Here is a 22772-nt window from a genome sequence, read left to right as displayed (position 1 = left end):
TCATAGAATAGCGCAGAGGAAAAACAGGAAGAGGAGTAAAAGGAGGGGGATAATTAGGGGATGGGAGGGGAGAAAGGACACAGTGGGGAGGGGAGAGCATCCTCCACGACGTCTCCTCGAGTCTCTGCCCTGTAGGAAACCTTACCTGCTGATGAGACTCTGAAGAAGGAGAGGTGAGCTTGGTGTTCTTGTGGGATGGTGGGAGTTTTGGGAACATTGAGGTCAAAGTTACTTGGAAAGTAAAGCCTGTCCTGGGCAGCAGTTGTGGCTTAACCTGGGTATTCCACGGAGCTGTGTGTGAAGGATTTGCTCTTCTTTCTGGATGACCAGATCCTGCTACTTTTTGGTTCTGATATTCCATGATGCTTCAGTCCTTTTCTTTATATTTGATAGTTTTCAGTGATGTTACCCAGCACAATTATGCAAACTGACCAGGCTGACTAGAGGCAGGTAGATATTTAAGTTTAAGGTTTAAGCTTTAAGGAATTCTTTCTACTTCTAGAAAGTATAAAGTACTTTCTACTGGAAAGAACTACCTTCTACATAAAATATGACCAACATTAGATCTGTCCAAGAAACCAGAATAATACCTTCCTTCCTCCCTCCCTCCCTCCCTTCCTTCTCTCCCTCCCTCCCTCCCTCCCTTCCTCCCTTCCTCCCTTCTGCTTGGCCATTCAATCAACAAATATTATTGAGCTCCTCTAATATTGGAAAGATATCTCACTAACTGGGGCCATGGCTTCTTCAGGAGCCAAGCTGCAAATATGCTGATCTGTTTCCCCTGCTCAACTGTGAGCTCCTTCAGGGAAGGGACTGTCTCTCATCCAGCTTTGTATCCCTAAAACCTGGCACAGGAGTTGGCACTGGGTGGTTTTCAAGACCAAGGGCTGCGTCTATGTCCAAATCACTTGCTGCTCCTTGCTAGCGGTGTGACCTTGTTCAATTATCCACCCTCTCTAAGGCTTTGTATTATCATCTGTAAAATGGGGATGATAGTAATATCTGCCTCATCAGGCTGTTTTGAGCATTAAATGGCATAATGCATGTAAAGCACTTATAGCGCCTGGCACATAAGAGTTCAACCATATTATCAATATTAGGCTTACAGTAAATGTTATTGAACTAATGCCCTAGGACCCAGTCTGACTCTACTAATTTACATGTAAATTGGGCAAATCAGTTTACCTCTTGGAGTCTCTATTTTTAAAAAGTTTATGTGATAAATGGAAATTATAATACCTGCATGGTTACCTTAACAGGATTATAATGGAAATGGAGAAGATCGCTTTGTCCTTTGATTACAAAAATAACCTAACTCCAATAAATTAAGCATAAACACCAGGAAGTAAGAAAAGCTACTATGTTATAATATTTTAAAAAGATGACACAGATTCTTTAACTTGATAAAAAGCATCTACAGAAACTCTACAGCCAACATCATAGTTAATATGAAAGACTCAATGCTTTCTCCCTAGGATCAGGCACAAGGGAAGGATGTCTGCTCTCACCACCCTCATTTAACATAGTACTGGAAGTTCTAGCAATGCAATAAGGCAAGAAAATGAAATAAAAGGCATACACATTGGAAATGAAGAAATAAAACTGTCCCTATTTGCAGATGCCATAATTGTTTACATAGAAAATCTCAAGGAATCTATAAAAAAACTTATAGAATTAATAAGTGAGCTCAGCAAGGTTGCAGGATACAAGGTAAACATGCAAAAATCAATCACATTTCTGCATAGTACCAATAAACACGTGGAAATGGAAATTAAAAACACAATACCATTTATAGTTGCTTCAAAGAAAATGAAGTATATAGGTATAAATATGACAAAACATGTTCAGGATCTGTGTCCTGAAAATTACAAATGCTCATGAAAGAATTCAAAGATTTAGATAAATGGAGAGACATAATTGTGTTTGTGGATGGGAAACTCAACATACTAAAGATGCCAATTCTCCCCAAATTATCAATAGGTTTAATGCAATTCCTATCAAATCTCCGAAAGATATTTTTGTTGACATAGGCAAGTTTATTATAAAATTTATACTGAAAGGTGCAGAATCTAGAATGGCTACAACACATTTGAAAAAGAAGGATAAAATAGGAGGAATCATTTTATCCAATGTTAAGGCCTACTAGATAGCTACAGTAATGAAAACAGTGTGGTATTGATGGAGAGATAGATATATAGATCAATGGAACAGAGAAACCAAAAGTAGACCCACATGAATACGCCCAACTGATTTTTGACAAAGGTGAAAAAATTCAATGGAGGAGAGATTGATTTTTCAATAAATGGTGCTGGAGCACGTGGACAGGCATAGGGAAAAAAAGAACCTCAACCTAAGTCTCATACTTTATACAATATCTGTTGATATCTGACTGATATTGTTTTAAAATGTGTTATTGCTTTCAACTGAATGTGAATCTACAGTTATTTCAAAATGAAAATTTAAAAGAAGATCTAGAGAAAGATGAAAGAAATGTTAGCTTATTTATCATGATTTTTTCGTTATTCTGTAATTATATCAGTCACTTCTTAATCTAGCTTCTTGTCTGAGTGCCTGATCTCCAACACACATCTGTCTCTGGCACTCCAGTTGGTCCCTAATGATTTTTTTTTTTTTTAGCACCTTACGGGATTCGTTCCAAGTTCCACTGGGCACCATGTTGACTTCTCCAGCCTCAACTTACCACCTCTTGACTTGCACATGACACTCTGGCAATACCAAACTGTTACACTCTTTACACACCCCGTGTTTTTACTCCGTGCTATAGTTTATGCTGTTCGTTCTACCTGGACCATCTTTCCAACTTCCTATCTCCCATCTAACTCTGCTTTCCTTCAGAGTTCAACCCAGGAGTCCTCTCTTTCATGAAACTTTCCCTGACTTGGTTTTTTTTTTTTTTTTATCACTATGCTTACTACATTGTTTTAAAATTATAACATAACACCCCTTAACTTGGACCTGGTCTTGGTTTGGTGCTGCAATTTAGCAAAACCATCACCGCAAAAGTCTGACATACAGAGATAATTTTAAAACAATCTGTATCATCATCACCATCTCCTAAGAAGCTCCAAAGGGAGTTCTATTCATAACACAGAACAACCTTTAAAAACCAAAGCAAAACCTCTCTTCCCTATTTATCTTCTAATGCCTGGCTTGCAGCTGCCCCTAATCTCTTCCTCTCTCCTAAACTCCCCCAAGACTCTCTCTAAACAACTTGGGGCCTCCAGTCCTTTCTTTCTTGCCTTCTGATTTACAAGTATCTTTTTTTTGCCAGTGGCTTTTAGCCCTTTCTGATGTAAAATCTCCAAGGCTGCCCCTCTTTTGCTAGCAAACCCTAGTTGTTAGGGTTACCCAAACAAAATACCACAGGGTTTAAACAACAGGAATTTATTTTCTCACAGCTCTGGAGGCTGGAAGTCCAAGATCAAGGTGTTGGCAGCTTTGGTTTCTCCTGAGGCCTCTCTCCTTGACCTGCAGATGGTGCCTTCTTGCTGTGTCCTCACATGGCCTTTCCTCTGTGTGCATATCTGGTGCTCCTTTTGTGTCCAAATTTCCTCTTCGTAAAAGGACACCAGTCAGATTGGATTAGGGTCCACCCACTGGACTGCGTTTAACCACACACCTCTTTACAGGCCCTGTCTCCAAATACAGTCACATGTGAAGTACTGGGGTTGGGGCTTCAGCACATGATTTGGGGGAAAAACAATTCAGTCCATCATGCTGGGTATCCCAGTTTCCCCCAGAGAAGGCTGGGGGCCCAAGCTAGCAAAGCCAAAATTCCTTGTAGGGGCCAGAATGGGTAGAGGCTGTGAGTGCTCACCCACTCACGGTATTTCTGCCCCCACGGAACTTTCTGTGTTCCAGTCCCTTGAGTGGGGAGGCTGGGTCTCGTTTATGCAGCAGCTCCCATCCCAGTGCAGGGGCATAGCGGGCGTTCAGGCAGAGTCTGAGAGCTGTTCCATCTCTACCCCTCCACACACTTAGGGAATATCCTTTTCTTTGTACTCAATTTCAACTTTCAAGTCGAAATTCTTAAATCCATAGACTTTGGTGGTTCGGTAGCATGACAGGGGACCAGCCCTCCCGGCCTCTGCTCATTTCCGGGGAGAGCATCCGACACCCTTGCTCGCGGGCACGTGATAGTTCAAGGCGGTCAGGAGGAAGAGCCAGAGCAGAGAAGCCTGGGGTGCCTCTGAGTGAGCTCAGGACGCCTGGGTTGTCTTTTCCTAACTGGATGTGAGTAGCCGTGCTTCTCTTTGTCCCTTGAAGCACAGCTCATTTTATTCTAATTCGTATCCTATGATTCTTTACCAATAATTACATGCACAACTCTATATGTATTTACTCTTTCTATATCCACTTTCCAGGTAAAATGGAAACTTTTCCCAGCATAACTTTTTAAACAGGAGCGTAAGGAGGAGAGTTTTTGTTTTCTTTTTTCAACAGAGATAAGACAGAGTGGTCTTACCAGTCTGTTAACGTTGTAGCTGAGAGTTTTATATTCTTTATACCAATTATACTGAAATGAAACCCAGAGCTCTGGTACTTAGTGTATTTTTTAATAGTCTCACTGTGGTTGCAGCCAATACCGTGGCCTTCCTCAACGCTGCAGTCACTCGTGAGTGTTTCCTTTCTGCTTGGGCTTTGACAGGCAGAACCTCCTCACACCCCGGAAAGGCCTCAGCCTGAAAAGAAAGTGGAAACAAGGGAGACAGGGGCTTCTTGGCAAGGCAGTCATGGCGGGGAAGAGGGGGCCCAGCGCCTGGGGCTGGGGGCCCTGGTCTAGTGGAGAGGTGTGTCCTGTGGTCAGAGCCCCGGTCCTGTCCTGACCCTCACCATGGACCCATGGTCCTGCTACATGCTAGGTAGAACTAATTCCAGCTGGAATTTCCTGAATTTGAAATATGAGAAAATTGCAATCCATGGGTTCAGTGGTTCTTAAAGTGTGATCTCAGAGTGGCAGCGTCACCTGGGAACTAGTTCAAAATGCAAATTCTTGCTCCCAGCCAGACCTATTGAATCAGAAACTCTGGGGACCAGGCCCAGCAACCCATGTTTTAACAAGCCCTCCAGAAGTTTCTGTGCACACTGAAGGTTGGGACTGATGCTCTGTTTCTGTCACCACCTATGCTGAGAGGCTGCCAAACTGGTCCAAGTGCAGTTTAATTTTCCTAAGTGAAACTTACCCAACCAATAATAGATCCCTGGGTTCCAACCTGGGTTGACAGGATCTGAATTTCTGGGGGATGGGGGAAGAGCCTGGTGATCTCTATCTTTAACTAGCATCCCAGGTCATTCTTGTACTGAGGGAAGTTTAGAAGCCCTTGGTGCCCAGCTGACATCGTGTAGAGATCTGATGCCAGCTTAGTGTTCCGGAAGGGAAGAGAACTCACAAGTGCTGGGCAAAGACTGTAGGCCGAGCACTGTTCTACGCATTTACCACACGTGACTTCCTGTAGACATTTACAACAACCCTGTAAGGTGAAGATTGTGCTCAGAGAATCTGAGTGAATCACCCAAGTTACTCAGTTAGTGGCGATCAGGGCTGGCTTCACCCCGAGGCGGCTCTGTTACCTCTAACACGCATCCGTGTGGCCACCAGCTCGGCCAGCTTGACTCCCCTCTGACATGTCAAAGGGGCGCAGAATCTCCTTTTCTCTTCTCCTTCTCCCTCTTCTAATGAAATACAGTCCTCTGTTCCACAGATACTTATGGCGTCCCTACTGTGTTCAAGGTACTGTGTCGTACACAAGCATCTGCAGTGTGTAAATGGGATTCAGGGAAGTCTCTGACAACAGAAGGCATTCGACAGGCAGTGAACTCGGTGGCGGGAATGTAGGGTCAGGAGAACCTTGGGATTGAGAGCTGGCTCTGCCACTTATCAGCTGTGTGAAGTTGGGCGGTTTGTTTTTATTAACCTGAGTCTTAATTTCCTCATTTGTACAAAAATGATAATAGCAATGCTTCTCGTAGTAGGCAACTCCTTGACAAAGAGCCTGGCACAGGCTAAGGGCTCAATAAATCCCCAATAAATAAACTTATTATTGTCTTTAGTTTATTATTGTTGCCAGCTGTGGAAGATGCCCTAGCAAATAGGCCACTGTGTTTCATAAGAGTTGATATTTTTATTTATAAATTATCAATAGTTTGGTTAAAAAATACAATTAAATGTCATGTTTTTGTAATCATTCCCCAGCTCACCCCCACTCCCCAAACAAACCCCATCCCTGCCTCCTCCCATGCCTCCCATGCTTCCCCCCAAATCCATGTTCCCCTTCCTTCTCCTTTGGGAACTTGCTTCGTCAAGGTACTGAGTTATGTGCTGAGTATGTAGTGGTTAAACGAGATGTAAAAAAATGAAAGAAAATTAGCCTGTCCTTACTCAGGTGGCCACTCAGCTTGTTGGTACTATTTTGACATCTCATTAATGTATATGTTGCTTTACACACATTCTTTTCTCTTATGCCCTGTTTGTGATAAAGCTCACTGTGGTCCCCAGTAATGTTGCCAAAGCCAAGGTGGGACCAATGCGCACACCTGCAGAGGTCTGGGAGGTTTCTGATTAGAGGAGCAACTTAGAGCCTTGGAAGGGGTATTGGTGGGTGATTCCTTGGCGTTGCTTACCTCCTTCCCCGTGTAGCAGTCTTTTCACTCAGAGCCCCAGACGATTCTAGAACACCATTATAGAAAAGGACATTTATATGTTGCTCTCTTGGTTTTTTTTCCTTGGCCAGCAAAACTGAGGACCATGAATGTAGTAACACAGGCCCATAGGCTTGGAAGGGGAAAAAAATATAAGTGACACAAAAAAGTAGACTTGGTGGTTTACAGTTTCACTTAAGATGCAAAAATGTAACACTAAAGTAAGTTTCATAATTTTGAGAATTTGAATTTGCTCATGTGCACTGTTAAGATATACCATCATAAAACAATAGTGAGGTATTTATAATCTGATAATATGAGTCAAGAGCCATAAAAATGTCCATACTTTAAAAATTCCATTCGGGGATTAATTAACCTAAGAAGTTAATTTAGAATATGAGAAAAGCCACATACAACTTTTCATTTATTCATTGCTGTGGCATTGGTAGGAGTAAAAATTTGAAAGCAATTTTGGTGCCCTATAATAAGAATAAATAAATTAGTAAATTCCTATTCAATGAACTGTTGTCTGCCTTTTAAAGTAATGGTTATGAAGATTATGTGGCAACATAGAAAATACTTAAAATGTCATTCCTTAGGGGATGACACAACCCAAATGAAAAAGGTAGAAATATAGCAAATGATAACAGCTGTGTTTGGGTAATGGCATGACGGTAGTTTTTTTTTTTTCCTTTTTGCTCATGATTATTTTAATCAGTTTCCAATTTTAAAAGTTAGAAAACCAATTAAAAGCACTCAAATAAAAAAGCCAATTTTAAAGCCAGAAAGAATGAAATGGAGTTACTTTAAAGTTAGCTGTCCTAGATGTAGAGAACAAACGTATGGGCACCAAGGGGGGAAACCGGGGTGGTGGTGGCGGTGGTGTGATGAATTGGGAGATTGGGATTGACATGTATACACTGATATGTATAAAATAGATGACTAATAAGAACCTGCGGTATAAAAAAATAAAATAAAATTCAAAAAAGAAAAAGAGTGGGGAGCTGGGAAAGACACACACACACACACACACACACACACACACACACACACAAAGTTAGCTGTCCTGCACATAATTTCATGAGGGATTTCACATGGGCCAAAATTGCAAACAGTTATTGCAATTTGTGGAGGGTATGCATTTATTCTGAGAGTTGGGGTGGTTGGAAAGCATAATAGCATGAGAAACTAGACCCTCCCACCCCCAGCTGCCAGTAATTCAACCTAGGGCTTCAAGAGCCAATTTCTGCCCATTCAAAGTGTGACTTGTCCCTAGAGACTGCCTCCCCCAGGCCATTGTGATGGTGATGGCGGGATGTGGCCTGGCCTCCTCAACAGCTCCCAGAGGACGAGGCATTTAATGGAGGAGCCCGGGCAGCTGTCTCGGCTCGGGGTTGCTGGTCATCAGAGACCCAGCAACCTGTGCAATGTTGACCCGGAGGTGAATAGCCCCCTTTCTCATACCCACTCCCCGGAGGCAACAGTCCCTGATTAGGGTAGTTTCTAATGCAAACAACCATTAATCTTTCTCAGGGTTAAAAGGCCAGAAAAGCAATTTTTGCTCTCTATTTTGATACTGTACTTTGTCTCTATTTTACAAGAGCAGACTTACCTCACTGACCACTGGAAAATACCCTACAGCTGTGTCCACAGCTACACTAACAATGCCAAGCCCAGCACAACCCTCCCTATGCACAGGGGAGGGACAGGAGTGCAACACGCCAGCCGTTTATTACGGCACTTGGCAAAAATCAGAGAAACATGACCTGCTTGAAACAAATTAGTAATTTTGTGTCAAGAAATAAATTAGGGATGATGTATTTTAAGTGAAAATGCCACCATATATGATAATTTTATGAAAGTAATATTATATAAACTTTTGAATACTATTCCTTTAATTTTCCTTTCCTTAGCAAGTACATTAATCCATATAAATGGAGCTGTGACCCCTAAGGACTGTTTGAGCTTTTAAGGAAATCAATAGATAAATAGGATTTGACTTAGAAAAATGTACTTAATTGTTTGCTCAGAAACATGAAAGTGTTTGATTTACAGAAATGGATATAATCTCTCACGCTCTTTTAATAGCTGGTAAAATCAAGAAACACATCTTTTCTATATTCTCAAATTGTAAGGGCCAAAATGACGGGTATTAGGATAAGAAACACGAAGGCTTCCTAAATCTGTTTCTTCATGCTTGACCTTTAAATCCTTCCTCTACAAAGTCATCATCAGTATGAATGCCAAACACTCCTCCTGGTGAGTCACAGTGAGACATCTGGTTACTGGTGGAAATGGCATCGAACATTTCACAGAGATAAAGAATGCATTTTCATATCTAAAATGATTTTACATTAAATTTCCCAAACTCAAAATCTCACATTAAGGACAAGGTAGTACATAAAATCTAGTTATGGTATTTTCAGGCTTGGAGAGGAATTGGTTGAATAAAGTAAGACTTAGACAGACCAAGGGGCTGGAGTGGAATCCAGGGCCCTGGACCCCTGGACTCCCTAGTCTTATGCTGTTCTAATGATGCCACATCACCTTGCAAAATATATTACAAGAGGTCTCGAATTTACCTGGACTTTCTTTGGGGGGGGTGGGGCACATATATATTTTTGCTACACCAAATGTATTTTGAGACATTAATTAACAACTTTTACTAAAGTTTCCTGAAGGATCTCAGATTGGCAGTTTCACTGTTCTCTGCCTTATTCACAAAGCTTCTGCTCTCAGAATCCATAATTCTCCTGAAAAGCTGGAGGGAATTTTAGCTAGATATAGTCTGATGGTAGAGATGAAATTCTGTCGGGACTCTCTTGTGCTTAAGCGCCTTTTGGGCACTTGGCATAAAGAATTTGAATGCTCTGTAGGAACTAAAACTATACCTTAATGATACCGTTCCTAAGTAAAAAAAAAAAAAAAAAAAAAAAAAAAAATATATATATATATATATATATATACACACACACATACACACATAGTTATCTATAATGTATCTATATATGTGTATAAAATCATGGGGAGAACATATATTTTTAAATTTTGTTATTTTTTAACAGTGGCTCTCTTTTGGATGGTGCAATGTGAACAAATATTTTCTTCTGTGTGTCTCTTTGTACTACCGGTGTTTGGTACTGAGCATATCTTATGTGTGTAATTAGAAAGACTCCCAATAAACAATATTTTAATGTTATTTTTAAAATCCCAAGTAAACAAAGATGTTTACAGAGATAAAGTAGGGCCAGGCAGGTTGAATGGCCCAGTAATGCCCTTCTCATGTTTTGTAAAATCCTGATGTAATTATATACTTTATATAATTATATACTGTAATATGTAATTATATACTATATAGGCATATATCCTATGCCCAGTAATTACATATAATTATATATGTAATTATATACTCTACTTGATATACTTTCTGATTAAAACTTTAATCCAGTTTAAAATATGGATAAATCTGCAAGTACACTGAGATCCAGGCTGCCGAAGCTCGAGCAGTGCACTCACCACTGTGAGGAAAAACGAGCCATAGACGTTTCAGCAGGCTGGGAATAACAGGAGGCAGATGACCCAGCTACCAGGATTCGACTTGCATCCTGAAGTCTGTAAACGGCAAAACGGCTTGCTTTTGAATTAATTTATTCTGAGCACCAGAACCATTTTCCAAAGAGGGAATTACCATGTAGGTTGTTTGTGTTTTTCTCAAAAGAACAACTGCTCCACCAGAGGCTCCATCTCTAATATTTTACCCCTTTGGATTTGTTTTTACCTTTTAAATATAGTTACTAGTGTTTTTATGAGTCTGACCTAAAACAGCAAAGTGATATTTTTCTTTCTTTTCTCTTCCTCTTTTAAAATTAGAAAATGTGTGCTTATTGTAACAAATGCAAACAATACAGATGTTTGTAAAATAAGAAGTGAAAGTATAAAATATAAAGTAAACATTTTTTTTCTCATAATTCTCTGTCCTCCAAATTCCATTTCTTCAGTGATCCCTTTTAAGTTTGATGTGTAACGTTCTTTCTAGATATATATATAGAGAGAGACATATATTTATATATAATTTAAAAAGTAAAAATCAGACCATATTAATATATAACTGTCCTGCAACTTACTCTTTTCCACTTAGCAGTTTATCATGGACGTATTTCTAGTAGAGTTATTCTCATTCTTATTAGTAGCACAAAAGCATTCCATTATTTAATATACTATGATTTATTTATCTATATATTAATGAATACTTAAGTTCTTTCAAATTTTTTATTATTAGAACATGCGCTGCAAGAAACATCCTTGTCATATTTCTTTACACACTTGTGCTAGTATTTTATAGGATAAATTTCTAGATGTGGGGTTGATTACTGGGCATAGGAGATACACATTAATATTTTTGGTAGATACTGAGTGTTTGCCCTTTTGATACATGGAGCAGGGGTAGTCTGCAGGGTTTGGGGCAGGAACAAGGACCTCTGAAGTCCGGCTGAGGGTCCAGCATGGTGGGCATTTGTTCAGTGTGTTCTATGGACGTAGCTGGACTTGGAGCATCAGGGAATCTTCTACAGGATAAAATTATATCACATTCAAGCTGGTAACAGGGAAGTTATGTGTGGAGGTGAAAAGACAAAGCCCTTGCTAGATCAACTTCTGCTTTCATAATTACGATGGCCAATGGTAATTCTTTCAGTGAAAATGAAAATCAATACAGTTTCATTGACGCTTCAAACAGAACAGACAGATCCTCTTCTGACTGAGGGCGTGGTGCAAGCTTGGTGACCCTTTCCTGAAACAGTAAACAAAAAGAATTACTCAGGGCTTTGCAAAGACAGTTTGTAAAAGCTACTAGGTATGTGAATTAACTCAGTCATGAGAAACAGTGACTTGATAATAGTCATAGCGTTAAAAATCATATTTCTTGTTTGCTTCTTACTAGCTGATTCCCAGCTCAGAAGTTTATCAAGTGATGCCTCTTTCCTGCGAAGTTTTCAGAAGCCATTACTCTTGCCTGAGGTCCTGACAATAGCCTTCTACTCAAATGTACAGAACCCAACCAGCCTCAGGAAGAACACCTCCTACAATGACCAAACCACGCCAGTCAGGTGCCCCTGCCAGGCTCTCCCTGTGTGGAGGGCACTGTCCCAGGCACAACGTGTGCAGCCAGGGAAAACAGAACGGGGTCACCCTTGGCTTCAAAGACCGTAGATTTTGCAACTTGGACTTCATGTATATTACAAAGGACTTCACTAGGACATTAACTTTCAGGCTATGGGCAGCAAGTGACTCTTTTTTAAAAAAAAAAAAATTAACTAAGGTTTTATCTCTACCTTCCCAAATGAATTCAGTGATTTCCTTACTTTCTCCAGTGATTATTGAGTCAAGTCAGCAAAGACACCAGCACCTCCTACTGCTATTGACACTCCCGTCAGTGGCTCCTTAATCCCCAAATTTCCAGGCCTAAATGAAATTAAGAAACGTGCCAGTGTTTTGGTTGCATGTTTGTGGGTCTCTGGGTCCGTTTTCTGTGATGAGCGCCTGTGTGGGACAACACTTGGTAGGAGAGCGAAGCTCCACGGGGCAGGGCTGTGCCCAGCGCCCCACATGGCAAACAGGTGCTCAGTAGTTACTGGTTGGATTAATAAAGATGATGGGAGGGGGGATACTGGCATCTCAAGATTCACACATATGAGATAGGACTCCGACTCCCCCACCTTCCATTTTTCCTTCTCTCAGAAATGTCACCCAGTCACTCAGGGAAAAACCTAGGAGTCATCCTGGATTCCTCTTTCCCTTCCCTACAAGTTCAATCCATCAGCAAGTCTGTCGGATCCACCTGCAAATTAAATCCCAAATCTGACCACTTCTCACCTCCCGATCCATCACAACCTGTCGTAGTGACTTCATGCTCCTGTCCTACTTGAAAGGCCTCTTAGAGTTGTTTCCACTTTCGCTCCACTCTCACCCCCTAGAGGTCATTCTCCCCACAGCAGCCAGAGTGATTTTTCCGCATTGCAAGCTTGATCACACCATTCCCTTGCTTAACACCCTCTGATGACGTCCCACTGCAATTAGAACAAAACCATGTCCTCTAACCCCAGCTCTGACTCTTCTCCCACCCGCTCATCTCATTTAGACCCATGGTCCCCCTTCAGTCCCATGAAAATGCGAATCTTCACCCTATCTGAGGGCCTTTCCCCTCTGCCTGGAATGCTTCTCCCAGATCTTCACCTGGCTGCCTCCACCTCCAATCAGAGGCCTTCTCTGACCACACTCGCTGGAGTTCCCGCCACACTGTCCCGTGTGAAATCACTATCTCATCACCCAGGTTTCCTTCAGACCACTAATCATTATCTGAAACGAGTTTTTTTTTTTTTTTTTTTGGCTGTGTTTTGGGTCTTCGTTTCTGTGCGAGGGCTTTCTCTAGTTGCGGCAAGCGGGGGCCACTCTTCATCGCGATGCGCGGGCCTCTCACTATCGCGGCCTCTCTTGTTGCGGAGCACAGGCTCCAGACGCTCAGGCTCAGTAGTTGTGGCTCACGGGCCTAGTTGCTCCGCGGCATGTGGGATCTTCCCAGACCAGGGCTCGAACCCGTGTCCCCTGCATTAGCAGGCAGATTCTCAACCACTGCGCCACCAGGGAAGCCCCTGAAATGATTTTATTTGTATCTTATTTGTAGATTTGATTAGATGACCATTGTCTGTCTTCCTTACTAGAACATAAGCTGCACGAGGGAGGGAAGGGACTTTATTTTCTAAACTGTGTCACATACAATTCATGGTATATAGTAAGACATCAATAAGTATTCGTCAGGTAAAAGGAAGAATAAAAAGAAGGAAGGATGTATACAAAAATTAACTTTAAACGCACCTAAATGTAAAGACCTAAATGTAAGAGCTAAAACCTTAAAACTCTTAGAAGAAAATGGGAAAATATTCATGACTTTGGGTTTGGCAGTGATTTCTTGGATATGACACCAGAACACAGGCAACAAAAGAAAAAATAGATAAACTGGACTACATCAAAATTAAAAACTTTTATGCATCAAGGAACACTACTAAGAGAGTGAAAAGCCAACTCATAGAATGGGAGAAAATATTTGCAAATCATATATCTGATAAGGGATTAATATCCAAAATATACAAATAATTGCTACAACTAAATAACAAAAAACCCCAAGCAACTCAACTCAGAAATAGGCAAAGGGCTTGAACAGATATTTCTTCAAAAAAGATATATAAATAGCTAATAAGCATGTGAAAAGATGCTCAATGTCATTAGTCATTAGGAAAGTGCAAGTTAAAACCACGAGTTACCACTTCACACCTATTAGAATGGCTATCCAAAAAATGGAAAATAACAAGTGTTGGTGAAGATGTGGAGAAATTGGAACCCTAGTGCATTGTTGGTGGGAATGTAAAATGGTGCATCCACTATGGAGAATAGTTTGACAGTTTGTCAAAAAGTTAATGTTAAAGTTAAAGTTCTGTGATCACAGAACTACCCTGTGATCCAGCAATTCTATTCCTTAGGTATATACCCCAATGAAATGAAAGCAAGGACTAAAACAGATACTTGTACATTGATGTTCACAGCAGCACTATTCACAATAGCCAAAGGGTGGAAACAACCCAAGTGTCCATCTGCAGATGAATGGATGAACAAAATGTGGCCTATCCATACAATGAAATGTTATTCAGCCATAATAAGGAATGAAATTCTGACACATTTATTAGGACATTATGCAAACTGAAGACACAAAAGGACAAATATTGTATGATTCCACTTACATGAAGTACCTAGAATAGGCAAATTCACAGTGATACAAAGTAGAATAGAGGTTACCAGAGGCTGGGGGAAGAGGAGAGTGGGGAGTTACTGTTTACCATTTAGCAATAGAGCAGGGCTTCTTTTTGCGATGATTTAAAAGTTCTGAAAATGAATAGTAATGATGGTTGCACAACCCTGTAAAATGTACTCAATGGCACTGAGTTGTACACTTAAAAATGATTAAAATAGTAAATTTTATGTCAGGTATGTTTTACCACAACTTAAAAAAAAAGAATGGATGGACAGATGGGAGAAGGATGGGGGACAATGCTGAAGAGTGTGGGTGAAGCCAAGGTAAAGCTTCATATCCCAGCACATCTTGTAGAGACCCTAAAGAATTGTGAAAATCCATAGCAAGGCAGAGACTTGTTCACGGTGACTTAGGCACACATTTGTGGCAGGGTCCAGAACAGAAGTTTGGTATTTGCTATGGCCGAAGTTGCCACATTATTCTGTTTATAATGGCAGAGAGTCTTATCTGATGAGCTCAAGCGCACTTAAAACAACCCTGTTCATCTTGCGTGAAGTAGTTCAGGACTCTCAGCTCAGGCCAAGCTGAGGTGAGTTTCTCTTTCACATTTCTAACCCCCAACGATTGGTTCAACAGGGGCAAGGACGTAAAGTTTGTGATATATCCTTGCACGTATCACTTGTGCCATATAAAAGCCAACCTCTCAGGATTCAGATGTGTTCCGCACTGTGCTATTATTTATAGACACGTAAGACCGAAGGACAACTGATTAACATGGGCACTGAAATAAATTCAGACTACTACTTTTAGCACATTCATAAAATAACATTTCAGCGGTCCTGTCTGCCAGGGAGTGGAAGTGCTCATTTTGGTAGACAGCTCTCCTCGGTAATGAAATGTTTTGATGGGAAATGTAAATGTTTCTTGCCAGAGGTTTCAGAAATCCAGCTTGGAAGATTAATTTATTCTTGCCTGCTCCCCGAGCAGCGCGGCTATGGCAGTTGGAAACCTCTGTACACAGGGCTGCTATTTGCTGCCACCAGTATGGGCTGTGGTGTTTGGTTAAGAATACTGGCCTGCTTGTTCCAGAGAAAACCGATCCCTCTTTGCTGAACATAAAAGAAGCTTTATCAAATGTTGACTGCATGAAATATCCTTTCTGGTGATGTTCTTTGCAGGAAGAATATATCCCTCTCACTACCTTAAATCCTGTAATACTAATAAGTGAAGATTTGTCTGCTGCATGTGTAAAATTCTGAAGTTGCCATAGCATTCCTGTAAAATGTTCACTAAAAAAAAAAAAAACAAAAAACTAAACAAAAACCCAACAGTAGTTCAACTGCAAAACAGGCAAGCTTATTTCCAGTATTCCTTCTAAAGTCCTATGAATATTCCCCCCTTCCCCATATATGCATATAAATCTGTCATATTGACTTCAAAACTGAACTAGTGCCAGTGAATTAAAATTAACTGTGTTTCTCCTAATCGTGAAAACATGATCAAAGGAAAAAAAGGCAGCATCCACCTTGGGGCTGCTTTATGAACATAGCTTGAGGAAATCCTGGTTTCCTACTTTATAGACATGACTTGTTTAGAAAGATTCAATTTACCTTGCATCCTTTGTGAAACTAAGAAATTAGTTTTGTCTAATTAAGGTTCTGCTATCTGTGATTTCCCAGTATGACATGTGCACTGAGGCATTCAGAATGATACCTAATTAACTTGCTATTTTAGAGGATGGTCTCAAGTGTTACTCTGGATCTGTTGCTGTTTGGAACAGCTTTTGAAAGTGGAAGCCTGAGTACAGTAGAATTAAAACCGTCCACACCTGCCAGTGTGTGCTGATGGCTGGAAGATGCATTGCCACAGCAATTAAATGGCCAAGAATATCATCCAGTTTTATCTGAAACTCATGAATACCATTCTTGGAGGTTGATAAACACATATGCCTGAACATTTTCCTGGGATAAACAAGCAGAACTTTTCAGAGGACCCCCTGAAGAGTGGACACTCTTGCTGGGACCATGCTATAAGAGCCAGAGGCTACATCAAAATCGTGGTGACCACTTGGTCTCTGGTATTCCTGGACAGGCTTTCATGGCGCCTTTTCATTGGCTGGGTCCTATTAAGTCTAAGGAAATTGCTCAAAAACAAGGACAGAAGATTTAAGAGGAGAGGGTTGCAGGAATGTGCTCCTTTAAATGTTCACTAGCCCGGGTTAGGTGCTATAGAAGATAGATGAGCAAACCAGACAGGCTCCTACCTTCATGGAACTTTAATAGGTTTGGAAAAAATGATTGTGATGGTCATACTTTTTATTTAGTCCCTTCAACTTACAGGTTAGGACTGTGGGTTAGAACTAGTGTCTCTGCTGTACTTTGAGACTCCTCTTTTTCTCATTCATTTATGTTTTTGGATGCAACTGAGCCCACTGGGCCTGACCCTAAATCAGGGAAACTGGTGGCCCATGGGCCATGTTTTGTTTGTACATTGGGAAATCAGGGAATTCAACACAAACATCCCAATTGCTGATTTTTCTTAAAAATGCAAGTTCTACCAACACTGGGAACTGAATTTATGCTTGGTGATAATAAATGGTAGCTGAAAAGCTGCTCACCTAATGAGATGGGTCACGTGCTTTCCAGTTCACCAAAGTCCCCACCATTCCCTAGTGCCTTAAATTACTTTGTTCATTGCTATTATTTACCTTGCTCCTATGGACAGATAAGTCTGTGAACCCAATCCACACAAATATTATCTTATGTGAGTGGTGAGGTCTTCAACATTCTAAGTACTTGCTAAGTGGGGAAGAAGCCAGTTTGAGGCCTTTGCTTAACTGAAGTGGGCTGAGGGAAAAGCACTGCCACTTGTGGTAAGCAGGATGCTGTGTGAGTGGATATTCTAGCTGTTAACTCTGTTCCAATGTCAGGGATAGATACATGAATGCCTTAATTTTGGGGAGAATTGCCTTATCCTCATAGTGTTTGTTTGTTGTTTTTTTTAAAAATAGAAGTATAGGGCTTCCCTGGTGGCACAGTGGTTAAGAATTTGCCCGCCAGTGCAGGGGACACGGGTTCGAGCCCTGGTCCGGGAAGATCCCACATGCCGTGGAGCACCTAAGCCCATGCGCCACAACTCCTGAGCCTGCGCTCTAGAGCCCGTGCTCTGCAACAAGAGAGGCCACCACAATGAGAAGCCCACGCACCGCAATGAAGAGTAGCCCCCGCTCGCCACAACTACAGAAAGCCCGCGCGCAGCAACGAAGACCCAACACAGCCAAGTAAATAAATAAATAAATTAATTAATTAATTAAAAAGTGTAGTTGATTTACAATATTGTGTTAGTTTCAGGTGTATAGCAAAGTGATTCAGTTATATATATGTACTTTTTTTCAGATAATTTTCCATTATAGGTTATTACAAGATATTGAATATAGTTTTCTGTGCTATACAGTAAATCCTTATTGCTTATCTGTTTTATATAGAGTAGTTAGTATCTGTTAATCCCATACTCCTAATTTATCCCTCCCCCCTTGCCTTTGCCCTTTGGTAACCATAAGTTTGTTTTCTATGTCTGTGAGTCTATTTCTGTTTTGTATATAGACTCATTTGTAATGTTTTCTAGATTCCACATATAAGTGATATCATATATCTGTCTTTCTCTGTCTTACTTCACTTAGTATGATATTCTCTAGGTCCATCCACATTGCTGCAAATGACAATATTTCATTCTTTTTTATGGCCGAGTAATATTCCATTGTATATATACCACATCTTCTGAAGCCAGTCACCTGTTGATGGGCACTTGGTTTGCTTCCACGTCTTGGCTATTGTGAATAGCGCTGCTATGAGCATTGCACGTATCTTTTCAAATTAGAGTTTTTGTCTTTTCCGAATATCCTCATAGTGTTTAAGTGACCCTTGCCTTTCGCATTTTGGACAGGAGGAGTTAGTGAGTGCTCTGGGCCTGGTGAGCATGGTGTCATCTCCTGGCTCTGAGCTCTCTGTTTTGTGGTGAATTACAACAAACAGGGTCTTGGCCTATTAGGCTCTGGTGCTATAACACAAGGGTATCTCATCCTAAATGGAAGAGAGGTCCAATGGGGCATAAACTCTTTTCATGAGAACCTTGAGAGGGGAAACTTTACATCTACTATAATTCTACCATATAAATGATAGCTGCTCAGTTTAAATTCTTTTTTTTTTTTCAGTTTAAATTCTTTAGGAGCATATAAATAAATGAAATAAGACTCAAAGTGACACAAATAAGTATACATATGTATATGTATAAAATATATAATCTCCCAAATATGTTTAAAAAGTGATTTTGTAATCATCTTAATTTAAAAGCCATGTCTATTCTTCACAAAATAGTAGAATTTGTAACTCTTTATAATGGAAAATAATATTAGTGGCCCTTTTGGAAGAGCTTCACATAGTTTTATAGGGGACTCTTAAAAGAGCAGAAATGGAGAAAAGGGAAATTCTGCTATACTCAAGATAAACTTGGTTGTTTTTGCCTTACATTTTTATAAAGGATCCTTTCATTACATCATCAAAGCTTCACGTAAGCCACAGTTTAATGGAAGAATATAAAGGCGAGGGAGACTTGGCCCCTTCCCCCTGAGGAAGGGGAGAGCTGCTGCCTGGTGGGGGGAGACCTGGGTTGTCACCTCCTTCCCTAAGATGCCCCAAATGGACCGTGTCTCTCCTGGAGCCTGGTGCTTCTTAGAAGGCAGCGAGGATGGGCTGCGTCTCTTACCTGGGGCAGTGTTCCTTTCACTAATGCGGGGATATCAGCTTTGGAGTAGCCAATGGCAGCTAGGCCATCATCCACATCCAGATCGAATAAGAATTTCCGCAGCGTGTCTGCCAAAATAGGCCCAGCATCTGGGACCCTGGCAGTGCGGGTGTCGGCTCCTGGAAGACACAAAGCACTGACTGTAGAGAGGAGGAAGCTGGCCCTGGGTGTGATTCAGTCACAAGATAGCTGAATACATAACCTACTGCCGGCCCCTCACACTGAGGACAAGGGCACCGCTGTGCCCCCAGCCGGGAGGCCGGCTCAGCTGTCAGCCCCGCAGAAGACAGGCCAGCCTGGGAGCCCCCAGAGCCTCCATAGAGAAGTCGGAGAGCGGGGAGGGGGGCTAGCTTGGCTCTCACATTTCCAGTGGGCTGCTCGCCCTCTGTGTGGTGGGAAGAAGAGAAACGGCCCAGAAAAGAGGCACAGGAAGGAGACCAAGAAAGAAGGCTGGTGTTTGGATGAGGAGGAATGAGCATCTGTAGGAGAAAACACAGCTTATGTAACTTTCAAGGCTTGGAATTTGCTGACATCTAGAGGTCTACACATTCAGTGTCCTTTCTCAAGGCGACAGCTTAGGAGAAGAAGACAAACCCTTTGCAAACACTTTGTGAGACAAGGATCTACAGAAGTTCAAAGAACTCCAACATTAACTGCCAAAAAGGAGGAAAATGACAAAAATGGATTAGGCGTGGCCAAGGAAGGAGTATATTTCCTCTCTCTAGCTAGAAAACTTTTTTGGACTCTGTTGCCAAAGGGCAGGTCCCTCTAAATATATATTATACAACCTGTCAGGCAGAATTAAGAATAAGGAGACTCTTAGAAAGCAGTATTTAACATGTAGATAATAATGATATCGATGAATGAGGAAGAAGGTTGCCAGGGATCGGAGATTTTTAAGGGCAGAATTTGGACATAATTACTAATTAATACACAAAAGCATAGAGAAGTCAATCTGGAAGAGCCAGGGGGTTCTGCCCTCAGGCAGGGTGGCAGTGAAAGTTCCCAGATGAAGGGAATCAATCCCAAACCCTCAGCACCCATGCCCCACGCCCCCATCTATTCTGGTCGAACACATTCATGGCCGGGACGTGCCGCAATCTGTAAACAGAAGGTAGCATTATTTATTTATTATCCAAAATGCCTCATGCTGTGGTCCAAGTCCACTTTCTCTGTATAAGTCAAAAAGAGACTAGAAGGTATGGTTCACTCCATACTGAAGTATTTTATTAAATCAGTTTTAGCCTTTCTGTTCTCCGACAGAGACCTGTTTATGTTATCCAGGAAAAGGTATAAATAGAACCAGATACAGAGCTAGTTGGGAGAGCAGCTGGATGGAAGGTAAAACTTGCCCAACAAGACCAGTCTGTATTACACAGCAGCAGCTCAAATATGGATTAAGTGGAGGGTAACACATGATACGGGGTTTATGAGGTTCTTATGTTCCCGGGATTGCTGCCATCCAAAGCTCCAGGTTTTCCTATGAAGTGTTTTAGAAAAAAAGAGAAGGTAGGAAAGAGAATACATTGGTATAAAGCTAAGACAATCTGAGATTACATAGGGAATCAAAATATTTAATGCCATTTGCAGCAACTTGGATGGACCTAGAGATTGTCATACTGAGTGAAGTAAGTCAGAGAAAGACAAATATATGATATCGCTTATATGTGGAATATAAAAAAAGGGTACAAATGAACTAATCTACAAAACAGAAATAGAGTTACAGATGTAGAAAACAAACTTACGGTTTTCAGGGGATAAGGTGGGGGAGGGATAAATTGGGAGATTGGGACTGACATATACACACTACTGTATATAAAATGGATAACTAATAAGGACCTACTTACTGTATAGCACAGGGAACTCTACTCAGTACTCTGTAATGACCTAAATGAGAAAAGAATCTAAAAGAGAGTGGATATATGTGTATGTATAACTGATTCACTTTGCTGTACACCTGAAACTAACACAACATTGTAAATCAACTATACTCCAGTAAAAATTAAAACAAAAATATTTAATGGCTAAATATGGAATAATATTAACCAAAAATTCCTTTGCAAGAGGAAGGTATCGGTAGTTCCTCTGGCCTGGGTTTTGTCTAATAGAGGCCTTGCTTTCTCAGTAGTTTTGTTGGTGGCCTGGAATGTTAGGTTTAGGCTCTCTAAAATTTTCCCGTTTACCATACATCTAGCGTACTATTTGGGCTCCTGCCTGTTTACACTGTTTACATATTTACGAAGGATCTGAGTCCCAACATAGAGCTGAACAGTATCCCCAGTCCGAAAGGGAAAAGGGATACAAGATCCTTGGAAAAGTAGGCCCCATGTTTCTGGCAGCACATGCCGGGAAATCTAGCAGTGGGGGGTGGAGGTGAAGCAGCACATTCGGAAGGATATCTGTGTCGTTCCTACCTTCTTGGAACTAATCTCTCCAACGGCTCGAGCTAGAGGAGCATAATGTGGTTTTCTTTTTAGCTTTTCCCTTTCTAAAACACGTAGGGGAATAGATGTTTTAAAAGTTAATTGAATACTTAAGTTTACCTAAAAGAATTCTTGTATTAGAAAAATACCAATATTTTACTTAACACTAAAGCGATCCTAAATGTAACTGTATTTCTTGTAAGATTTAAAAGGCACTGTGGGTATATTATTATAGACATTATTTATCCTACAGAACAGCAAACAAATTCTTCTTTGGGGAACTTTTTATAAAGTTTCTAGTTGTTTAGGTTCTCTATAACTGGGAATTTACTGTTACTTCCTGATTTAGATTCATTTTTAGTTCCTATTAAACAAAACAAAAACCATATATAACATGAATAGTATATAAACAGTTTCACTTTCCTTGGGGACGAAAACAGTGGAAATATTATTACTGTAAACTTAATGTAAGCAGTACTTGGTTCCATTTCATTGCTAATAGACTCTTAGAAACACAAAATTACAGAATTTTAGTGCTAGATAGGAATTTGGGCAGGTCACTGACATTTTGTTATTAAATTATCCCAAGCAATATTTTTTGGTATTATTCTTTATGGTTTATCTTCAGAAGCATCCTAGCAAATGCTCCACATATGTGGGTCACAGATTGATGATTAACAGTTCATACCCAATATTTCTGCCATCTCCAGGTGGTGCTCAGGAGACATCTGTGCCGTGAAAGTGAACACTGCTGGGGAGGTGAGTACCACAGAAAGGCCATGAGGCTGGGGAGAAAGGAAACATGGTGACCAACGTGGCAAAGTCAGTCTTCAACATGCGTATTCTAGATATTAAATTACTTTACCTTGTACTCCAAGCAATCAAGAATTGACAGATACATTTATGGCAATTGAGAGGAATCTAAGACTAAATTAAAGAATTTATTATGATTTTACCACCAGTGGGTGATCCACATTATAATCCTTTGCTTTATATGTCTTCACTAAGCCTGAAATTGGGTAAGACATTCCATGGCTAGAAAAGAAAGAAAGTCCTTATGTTGACATACAGATATCAGAAATTCAAGT

At 40.8% G+C, this 22772-nt stretch overlaps 1 protein-coding gene across 10 annotated transcripts in view; it reads right to left on the bottom strand.

Moving 5' to 3' along the window:
* Positions 1-2757: 2757 nt before the first annotated feature.
* ADHFE1 (alcohol dehydrogenase iron containing 1) overlaps positions 2758-22772 on the bottom strand; it is a 42409-nt gene continuing 22394 nt past the window's right edge. For 4 of the 10 annotated variants that reach the window (XM_082433670.1, XM_082433672.1, XM_082433671.1 and 1 more), the window contains 4 exons: positions 22641-22719; positions 22373-22469; positions 19223-19380; positions 10916-11449 (listed from right to left, as the gene is read on the bottom strand). In XM_082433670.1, coding sequence (XP_082289796.1) covers positions 11366-11449; positions 19223-19380; positions 22373-22469; positions 22641-22719 — 418 coding nt within the window. In that variant the 3' untranslated portion in view covers positions 10916-11365. Of the gene's footprint in view, positions 4704-10176; positions 11450-12020; positions 12121-19222; positions 19381-22372; positions 22470-22640; positions 22720-22772 lie in introns of those variants that run through there. The other 6 variants (XM_082433667.1, XM_082433669.1, XM_082433675.1 and 3 more) reach the window with 6 other exon arrangements.

Source organism: Balaenoptera physalus (genome assembly GCF_965194825.1).
Source record: "Balaenoptera physalus genome assembly, chromosome: 17".
In the NCBI taxonomy this organism is placed as follows: domain Eukaryota; kingdom Metazoa; phylum Chordata; class Mammalia; order Artiodactyla; family Balaenopteridae; genus Balaenoptera; species Balaenoptera physalus.
This window is presented reverse-complemented; position numbering and strand designations above follow the sequence as displayed.